At 52.8% G+C, this 10,410-nt stretch overlaps 1 protein-coding gene across 2 annotated transcripts in view; it reads right to left on the reverse strand.

Annotated features, from left to right (window-relative positions):
- Positions 1 to 8,720, reverse strand: part of ANKRD10 (ankyrin repeat domain 10) — a 33,736-nt gene extending 25,016 nt beyond the window's left edge. Inside the window, exons 1-3 of one of the 2 annotated variants that reach the window (XM_082602325.1) lie at positions 8,333 to 8,720; positions 4,698 to 4,850; positions 647 to 738 (exon numbers count right to left, since the gene is read on the reverse strand). In XM_082602325.1, coding sequence (XP_082458451.1) covers positions 647 to 738; positions 4,698 to 4,850; positions 8,333 to 8,542 — 455 coding nt within the window. In that variant the 5' untranslated portion in view covers positions 8,543 to 8,720. The remainder of the gene's footprint in view (positions 1 to 646; positions 739 to 4,697; positions 4,851 to 8,332) is intronic. The other variant, XM_082602324.1, reaches the window with a different exon arrangement.
- Between the last annotated feature and the right edge of the window lie 1,690 nt (positions 8,721 to 10,410).

The raw sequence follows: 10,410 nt of genomic DNA on the forward strand, positions 1-10,410 counted from the left end.
AAGCTAGAAATAAGCCAGTTGATGTAAACTGGGCTAAAACAAGGATATTCTAAAATAATGCCATCAGTATCAAAAACTCAGAGTGAGTTTTTAAGTCTTTAATGTGTACAGTTCCATTTTACAGGGAATTATAAAATCATTAAAGAATCATAATAGGTTTTAAAACATAAGATGTTCTCATATCTGCTAAAAGATGAGGAAACCATCTTTTTAGCAAAATTAAGAAAAGCTAACTGTCGGCAAGAATTTTTTTGAGCCAGAGAGGCCTGAAAAGATATTCTAACCCAATTCGAGGCACTCATTCTGAAATTAAAACTTGGCAAAGTTTGTAGACTTGCCCACAGGGACACAACTAGTCAATGGTACAGTCAACAATGCCAGGCTCCAAATTTAATGAGTTAACTGTTCCTTCCACCCTAATGTGCTCTCTCTCTCACGGCAAGAACGCTGAGGCTGCTGGGATTCAGCCCCTTCTGCTAGTGGTCAACTCAACTCACACAACAACTTGCTCACTAACGCCAACTGATCTAAAAAGCAAAACTCTTGAAAACAAAGCTCAGAACTTTTGCTTGCTCTAAAATCCTGTCTCTAAACACGACACCCTTGACCACATCTTTGGTTGGCAAGAATAAATGAAGATGCTTACTCGGCATGAGCCCCGTTAGCCACCAGGGCATTAATGCAGTCCAGGCTCCCAGAGCGAGCCGCCTTGTGAATAGGAGTCTCGCCCTCACAGTCCTGAAACAACAAGAAGGAAAGCATTCAGATCCATACAAGACTTCCACATTCTAAAGTAATTAACAAAGGCCACGTACCGTCTCATTCCTCTGAAATAGAATAAGGTGAGTCGAATCGGAAGCAGAACACAAAGAAGTGTAGACGTGAAGAGAAAATAAAAGCAGACCAAGGAAGGAGCACGTTCCCCTGAATTCTTAGGTCAAGAACAAAAATATCATGGGGCCTCTCCAACCATGACAGCACGTACACTCTAGGTGGCAATTTTGAAATAATTTTTATGATGGATCACAGCACAGATGCATGTAACACCCAAAATTATTATCCTCAGACCAAAAAATAGTAATCAAGGCCTAAGAGCTAACGTCTGGTCTAGTCCACCCACAGGAGAGCCTGAGTCGAGACACACCAGTGCCTCCCCTGGTCTATTTTATCTCGAGCCTGAATTAGGACTATACTTTAGACAAGACAGCTAAGGTTAGAGGGTCAAGAAAAAAATGGGAAGGGAGAACATAGGGTCAAACACAGGCGGCTCTGTATACAACTCAGGCTGTCTGTGACGGGGGACTTTGTTCAAGGACTTTTAGAAAGGATGCATTAGAACCTGACTGACCCTTCAGGAAACAATGTTGAAGGAAGCATAGGAAATGAGCAGACTTGGGGAAATGACTCTGAAGACTCATACAGGAATCAGAAAAAAAAAAAAAAAAAAAAAGAATTACTTTACACTGTATGGATGGACCAAAAAAATTTGTGAAACACCATTTCATTCACAGGCTCTCAGGTAAAAAAAAAAAAGGTAAAGAAAGATACAGCGATTAAGAGAAGGAAGTCGTTTCCATTAGAAAAACTGATTTAGGACTTTCTGCCTCAGAAATGCCAACTGACTAAGCAGCAACAGTTCCTGAATCACTCACATCCCATCGTCACTGAATATGAACTTGGCAGTAGAAAACTACACATAATTAAGGGATAAAGACATAAAGCAGGAGTGGGGCAATGGTGCACAGTGCATGGCACTTGGAAATATTAACTCACGGGGGGGAAACTGAGGTGAGGACTAAACTAGAAAGCAGCAGTGGTAGAGCATTTCACAGAAAAATATAGTATGAAAGACTCAACCGCTTACTGGAGGGAAAAGTTATGTATAAGCTCAAAAGTGAGGTAAAGTTCCAAACAGAATAGTCCCAATTTTGAAGAAAGAAACAAAATCATGATGCTATACGGGGAACTAGCTAGTAAAATCAGACTTAAAAAACAAAAGAAAAACCTACTCTATTGTCTGAAAAGGGGAGGGAAGGGAGAGAGGAGGTACATAATAAGGACAAATAAAAATTACGTACACGCATTGCCAGGGAAAGTAGAACTAAGATTTAGGTGAGATTTTGCCAAACACCACAAAAACTCAAGGAAACCAAAAAGGATTTTAAAAGCTATCTTTGGTACAAGAAGGAAAAGGTTTTCTATACTATTTCGAGAACAGGGTGGGATAGCAATAGATGTCAGAGAAAAAAGCAAAACTACCCTGCTCCTGTTTTGTGTTATACGAGGAGACTATTTAAGCTGGGAAGGGCAGAATAAACACTATTTAAAGAAAACTGCAACCAAGAGAATGAGAGTCAAGAGCCATTTTAAGGTTACTCACATCTCAAGTTCAGACCAGTCATCTTTCAAAAATACCAAATAGTCTGTAATGTGATTCTAGAACTATTGCTGGCAAACTCTTGAGTCATAAAGGACAGTGGGAGAGGTGCCAGAAATCTGAAGACGGACAAGTCACCTTGAATTTTAATTAAAAAAATCTTACTTCTAATCTAGTTACAAGAAACTAAAGGCAATATCAAATGCCAGCACCATTCTAGAAGGGGTATTAAAGAGATGACTTACAAAAAGTGACACCCATGGGTAGCCACTATGGGCTTACAAAAATAAACCACTTAAAAACTAACTTCACTTCCTCTTTGGGTAAACTTAGAACACTGAGCCTCCAGACAGCACATCTGAGCTTCAGTAACCCCTCATGCCAACCTTAGATATGGCAGTGAAAGTCTCTATTAAACTTGAGGAAAAGGAACTTAGAATGGTAAGAAACTAACATGCCAAAAGGAGGAAAAGGTACGCTAAGGTTCAAAAAATTATAGGCACGCAAAGAATAAGAAAAACCTGCATCTAGCTGCATAAGTTTATGTGGGAAATGAGAAAAACTGTCTACCCTGAGATGAGCCAACAGAAAGCCTACTGGGGCCTCAGGGTCACTGGGTGCCTGTCGCAGCAGTCCAAACCGACAGCCGAGATTCGGACGGGCCGAAGCTCCGCACTTGAGACCACAGCCAACCAAGGCCCTTCCGGGAGCGGTGCCAAGACACTTAAGAAACCCAAGCGATACCCTCGTACATGAGAGGACGTGGGGATGCTGAGCCTGGTGGGCTGTTTAAACACAAGAGGAGAGCTGTAAGGAGAGTGGGATCTGGGGACTCTTGCCCTGGGAGCAGGGTTGAGGAGGGATTTCCACGTGGTGCTGTCGAGAGCAGCTGGGGAAGGAGGAGTCTGAAACCTTTCACCTGTGGGAAATACTGAGCTCTAGCTAGAAATCATTACATGAAAAGGGGGCTTCTGGGTTTAAAAAGATTTGAAAAGCAGCGTTAGACAATTTCTTTAGATCTAAATGTTATGTAACAATTTAATGAAAATCATCATATAGAAAATTTATACTTAAAACTCCACATGAATACTAAATATTAATTACTGCTACTCATGGGCTATCTGTATTTTACTGACAGGGAGACTGAGTTACAACCAGCAAACCACTTGTCCAAGGCCAGACAGATGAGGAAGCAGGCGTGCCCCTTCTACCAGGAGAAAAGGGGGGGCGGGGGGGAGAATCCCCGAGCAGGAAGGAGACTAGTGGGGACAGGCGACGCCTAGCACCACAATGGTACAGAGTCGCCCACTTGTAACTCCTGAATTCACGGACCAAAGCAACAAAGCAGTAGACGAGCACGCGTGAAAGAAGGAAGAGTGGAGGGACCCAAAGAGCCGTCCCACATCCAGCTGGCAGCTTAGTAACAGAAACAGGCCTAGGGCTTCCCTGGTGGCGCAGTGGTTGAGAGTCCGCCTGCCGATGCAGGGGACGCGGGTTCGTGCCCCGGTCCGGGAAGATCCCACATGCCGCGGAGCGGCTGGGCCCGTGAGCCATGGCCGCTGAGCCTGCGCGTCCGGAGCCTGTGCTCCGCAACGAGAGAGGCCACGACAGAGAGAGGCCCGCCCACGTACAGCAAAAAAAAAAAAAAAAAAAAAAAAAGAAACAGGCCTAAAATCCAGGGTTCTCCTCATGCGCCCTTCCCACCCAGTCTCTTAAAGAGAACAAACTGCCCCCTTATCCCTCACCCCCTCCCCCTTCTCACTGACCCTGGTTTTCAACCACCGCTAAAACACCTTTCCTCAATTTGGTGTCCAGGAGTCACTTCCTACAGGACACCTGGCTACTTCTCTGCGTCTGGTCATCATCCCCAACCCGTACCTGAAGCGACAACTCGTGCTGGTCAACCTGCTGATGCTACCTGAACCACACAGATGACTGCAGACGACTTAACTGCCATTCTCTTGCTGGAACACATGTGTTCTCACAATTATCTGTGGAAACGGAGCTAAGGCAGCTGTGAGCAGAGGGGCCAGGAAACCGAGGCTCGAGGCCAGGCTCCTTCAATCGCCAGCTGTGACCTTGGGCAACTCACTGTGGGGCACAGTAAGTCACGTAACAGGCGAAAGCACTCTGAACACAAGGCATTGCTATGTGACAGGCCGATTGCCCACCAAGAACTTCATAAACATAAGTTCCAGTTGGCCCACAGGTAAAGATATCAAACTCTAATTAACGCCTCGATTTAAAACTCAACACCATGTAATTAGAACTGGAAGAAGAAAACAAAAACCAGCCCCGTCCATCACGGGCACTGCCTTACCGGTTTGTTAATGCTGGCTCCTGCTTGGATCAACCAGACGAGGCACTGAGGATGTCCCCCAAAAGCGGCGATGTGGGCTGGGGTCTGTGCGTAACGGGAGGTGGAGACATCCAGCGTGGCTCCGGCTCCCACCAGCTGTACTAAGCACTCCAACTTGGAGGGCAGCAGGAGGGGGAGGAAACAGGCATGAACGTCAGTACACTGTCGAACGTTACACAGATGATCTACGTTCTGTAATGGGGACGAGTGGCATCGTTTGTTAAACTTTTTCTTCTGTTTAAGAAAACAGAGTTAAGTCATTCCTTCCCAGTATCATACAAAATTTAAAAGGCTTATTTAAAAGAGCATTTTCCCTCGTCCTTGTAAAAGAAAGGTGGACACAGGAAGAGAAAGTCGAAACAACTGACACTATACAAGTTCCAATATTTTGTTTTTCCTACAACTGAAAAAGCCCAAATCAATAGAATATTGTAAATCAACTATACCTCAGTGTTTAAAAAAGCCAAAGTCAGAAAAGACTAGATTGCATCTTCACAGACTTTTGTCAGAGTTAAGCTTTGCCGCCTGCAGGCGCTATTCTAAAGAAGAAAGATGTTAAAGTGATGGGTCGGTAAACCCCTCACGGTCAAAGACGACTTTCTGCAGCCTGCACTGGCCGCACTGGCTGAACACTCGATTGAGGCCCAGCTCCAGATGAGCTCCTTGGGGAGAAGATGTGTGGAGCAAGTGAGAGGGCAGCGCTTCGTCTTTTCACACTGTCTGCACAGAACCCCTCCCCTGCCCCACCAAAGACAAAAAGGCCTGGAGCACAGCTGAGCTCCGCCCTAGCAGGTGACTAAACCACGAAGGCACAGGAGCCAGGACAAGAGTGTGCAGCCCGGCGTCGGTACCATACTAGCTTCTGGAAGAAGAACCAGCGCACTCAACACGTATTCAGCAAGTGCCTCCCGTGTGCCAGGCACGGCGGGAGCAGGCCTGCTGTCCTCAGGGGTTTACACCGCTCCGCCCAGCGTGTGCTCGGGGCCCAGCGTGTGCTCGGGTCTCGTCTCCCTCCCGAAGCACCGCGCAGCGAGCGAACAAGCTCTCACTGCCAGCAACTCTCCTCCTGAGAACAGACCTCGAGCGCAGGACAGCTACACTCGGGTCTCAGCCCACGTCTCTCACCCTCTTCCAGCCACTTAAACCTTTCCCTGTAAAGGCCAGACCGCTGCCATCAACGTGCTCGTGAGACGAACGCTCACAGTTGGCGGCACACTGAGTTTTAAAGCGTGACCTGTCCTCCAGGACTCTGAATCGGAGGGTAATGGCTGATAAAGAGGTACCCCTTCGGCCTATTTTTATCTATCGCCTTCATCCGTGTACTGAGCGAAAAATGACGGCCAGGACTCGTGATACGATGAGCAGGGCTCAAGCCCAGCAGAAATGAAGCAAGGAGGAAAATCGCCTGGCACGCCAGAAGCGGGTCGTCTTCGCATCAGCGGAGAGCTCCCTGGGCTTAAAACCCGTTACCCGCGGGTTGGGTGTGGAAAACCCGGTTTGCAATTCTGTACAGATACCGTTCGATGCGACAGCTCGCAAAGGCAAGGCGTCCTCAGAGCTCCTGAACAACGTCAGTCCTCTGGGAGCGAACAAGCCTCCTAAGGAGGTTAGGACCCTCGCGCCGCGCTGGCACGTGTCTAGGAACGCGGCCTGAGGGCTGGGAGGGGTTCCCGGCGCGCGGGACGCTCGCTCGGCTGGCTCCGCACACGCTGCGCACAGCGACCGCGTCCAGGCCCGCAAACGGAGGGAAGCTGGGGGCAGGGGGCAGGGGCACAGGACCGGCAGCCTCCGGGCAGGAGTGCGGCCCAACAGCCTTTTCGCACCGACGGGACGATACTTCCTGCGGCCCCTTCGGCATCCCAGACTCTGCGCTCACTGCGACTACAGACGACGGAACACCCCGAAGTCAATGCCTCTGGCTGCAGCTTCCGGTCCCCGGGGTTCACCTGCGGCTCGCGTTCCACGGAAGCAGAGACCCCGTGCGTTCGTGCCGTAAAGCACACAGGCGTGACATGGAGCGCTCTAAGCGCTCTGCGCTGCTGTGACTGCCCAGAGGTGCCCGAAGCAGCCTCGGCCTGGAGACGGTCTAGGGAGCCACCCGTCACGAGGCCGGCGCACCGGGTGGTCCTGCCGGGCGTCCTCCTCAACCAGGGCTGGGAGGGTCGGACTCCCGGAAAGCGGCGCCTCCTCCCCCAGCCACGAGGGCACAAGCGGAGCTGGGAAGCAACGCTTTGCGCGCTACCTACAGCTTTGCTCTAAGAGTGCAGCGGCGCCCTCGGCGGGGAGACCGCCCCTCAGCCTGGAAGCCTGCGTTCAAGGGCAGAGGGCGAAGGGCGGCAAGGGGGGCGCCTTCCGTTGTGGGCGTCGACGCTGCTTCCCCGAGGGCGCTCGCTCTCGGCGCCGGGCACCCGAGGGCGCAGGCGGCCGGCCTCTCACCCCTGCCGTCCCGACTCCCTCTCACTCCCTTCGCCAACGTAAACCTGGCTTCCCTTTGCGAGCGCGCTCGGCCCCCGCGTCCCCGAAGTTCTCCCTGTACTGTGAACGCAGCACCTCGAGCAAAGCGAAGCGGCCGCGTCAGGTGCGAAAAGGTAACTAACCACAACACAACCATCTCACCCCAAGACGGGAACACGTTTCACCATCATCCTGCCTGGGTCTCCGCAAAAGCGGTTCCTGACTTCAACCCAACCCCACCCTGTCAGGGCGGAAACGCCGTCAGAAGGCCCCGAACGAGGGTCTCCACGTCTTCGTCACGAAAGCCACTCTGGACAACAGCACGTGCACCCCCCCCCCTGCGGCCACCTCTCCCAGCGAATAACCCCCTTCACCGCACGGATGAGGAAAGCGCTGCCGCAGCTCGTCAGCAATCAGAGCAGCTCGCTGCCCTTCCAATCTCGTGACACGTCCAACAGCACAGGTTCGCCTAACCCGGGCGAGCCGAGTCCCCGGCGCACGGACGACATTCCACACGGAAGCCCCCAGCAGCTCGGTCCGAGCGTCACCTTCCCCCGGCCCAGCCGTCGGGGGGCGCCGACGGGCTGACCACGGAAACCCTCTAACGCGACCTTCGGGCCGCGGCGGCCTCCCGCCCGGGCGTCCCCGTCGGAGGAGCGTCAGGAGGCCCCGCGGCCTTCCGCAAAGACGTTTCCCTCAGAGGCTCCGGACTCTCGCGCGCCGCCCCGCGGACCGCGTCTCCGCACTTCGACCCGAGCCGGCCGCCGCGGGAGGCCCGGCCCTCAGCACCGCCGGCGGCGAGGAGCCCTCACCCGCCCGGGCGGCGCCTCCGGGAAGCCACCCGCGTTCGAAGCTTGCGCCGCCGCACATGCGCCCCGGGCCCCTCCGGGTGCCGCCGCCGCCGCCGCCGCCGCAGGGCCCGCTTCCGCCCGCGCTCCCGGCACTCCCCGCGCGCCCCTCGGGGCCCGGACGGTCCGCGCCGCCGCACATGCGCCCCGGCCCCTCGGGGCGCCTTGGCGGCCGACCCAGCTGGCGCCCCGCGTTCCCAACACGCCCCGCGCCCCCCACGCCTCGGCCCCCGCCTTCTCCGACACCCCAGGGCAAAACCGCGGAAGATGGCGCCTTAAAGCGCCCGCGCCCACCTTGCCGAAGTGCGCGGCCCAGTGCACGGGCGTCCAGCCGTAGAAGGAGTCCTCGGCGGCCAGGTGGGCACGCGGCGTGTGCTGCAGCAGCGAGCAGAGCGCGGCCAGGTCCCCGTCGCGGCAGGCGCGGTGCAGCGGGAAACGGAGCGACAGCAGCTCCTCGCTGGAGAAGCCCGCCTCCACGCCCGCGCCCGCTCCCGCCGCCGACATGGTCCGTCACCGGAGAGCGCGGGCTGGCGAGCAGAGAAGACGCGCCAGTCAGGACCCGAGAGGCCGCCGCCGCCGTCCGAGCACAAAGGAGCGAGGGCAGCACCACGGCCGCGTCCCGCCGGCTGCCGAGCTGAGCGCGCATAGGGGCGGGGCGGGGCGGGGCCTGCGGCGCCAGGACTGGAGCTGGCGCCGGGAGACGCCGGGCCGAGAGGCGGGGCCTGGGCCGTCGGGGGCGGAGGCCGTGGGCCGTGGGGCGGGGCCTACTCCTGGAGCGGCGGGGAGGGGAGGGGGGGCCGGGCCAGGAGCAGGGGGCGGGGCAGGGCGGGGTGTAGGGCAGGGCACTGTGCCAGGCCGCTCCCGGTGCCCTGCAGGCGGCGTGGGCTCTGCGCCGCGCCTCCTGTCCAGACCCCAGGCCCAACAGTGTCCCGACCCCCTTTTGATAAAAAGCTCCGGGAGGCGCAGGTTTGGGGTTTGGGCCCGGCCCTCTGAGGTTTTGGCGGCGCAGCTCTAATTCGCTCAATTAATCAGGCGGGGCGTCTGCGGGGACCTGAGGGCAGTTCCCGCGCTTTCTGTCCTGCTTGTCTGGCGAGGTGCGCTGCACGTTTTCGAGAACCCATGGCAAAAACACTGAGAAACATGACAGCATGCAAGGAAATACTAAATTCTCTTTCAATGATCGAGGATCACAGATTTTTTTAAGATATTCTTTTCTGATTATGAGTAATACGTCAAAATCATCAATAGTTTCACTGTCAAGGGATAATCACTATTAACGTTTATGGCTATTTCCTTACAGTACTTTTGTAACCTTATGGTCTGTTTCACTTGTATATATTCGTTTTCCTTGTGTATATTGCTTTCCTTTTTTCTTCTGCAAAATTCGAAATCACTGTAATTCAGCTTTAAGTAGGTAACCAGATGTCTGGGAAGATATTGATAAGTACGGTAGCACATTGCAGCATTAGTTAATAAAACAAGAAATTAGAAACCTAACGCCTAGCAAAGGGAAATTGTTAATTTATGGTATAAATATGCAACACGGTCATCTACTTATCACACAACAAACGTGGGTTGAATACAATAGTGGATGAAACACTGGGAAATGCTTCAGACACAGCAAAGGAGAAAACGTAGGGGGTATCTCACCTTAGTGAGCAAGTACTCATGGATGGGAAGTGTGAAGGAGACAGAATCTGTCTCCCATCAGTTAGATGAGGCAAGAAAGGAAATTTCAGTAATTCGAGCAATACTTTTTTGTTTGGACCAAAAAGGTAGAAGTATGCTATAAATCCATTTCGAGCTTGGTCCACTCCAGAATTCAATTATTTTTCTTTGTAAAAACCATGATGCTTTTAATCTAATTATCTCTTTAAGAGGTATACCTGGGACGTCCCTGTTGGCACAGTGGTTAAGAATCCGCCTGCCAGGGACTTCCCTGGTGGTCCAGTGGTAAAGAATCTGCCTTCCAATGAGGGGACATGGGTTCGATCCCTGGTTGGGGAACTAAGATCCCACATGCTGCGGGGCAACTATGCTTGTGTGCTACAACAAAAGAACCCACAATGAAGATCCGGCATGTTGCAACTAAGACCTGACCCAGCGAAAAGTAAATAAATAAAATTTAAAAATATTAAAAAATGTTTAAAAAAAAAAAAAAAAAAAGAATCTGCCTGCCAATGCGGGGGACACGGGCCCGAGCCCTGGTCGGGGAAGATCCCACATGCCGCAGAGCAGCTAAGCCCGTGCACCACAATTACTGATGCCTGCACACCCTAGAGCCCGTGCGCCGCAACTACTGAGCCCGCGTACTGCAACTACTGAAGCCCGCGCACCTAGAGCCCATGCTTGGCAAGGAGAAGGCACCGCAA

The sequence above is a fragment of the Mesoplodon mirus genome (genome assembly GCF_964341445.2).
Source record: "Mesoplodon mirus genome assembly, chromosome: 17".
Classification (NCBI taxonomy): Eukaryota; Metazoa; Chordata; class Mammalia; order Artiodactyla; family Ziphiidae; genus Mesoplodon; species Mesoplodon mirus.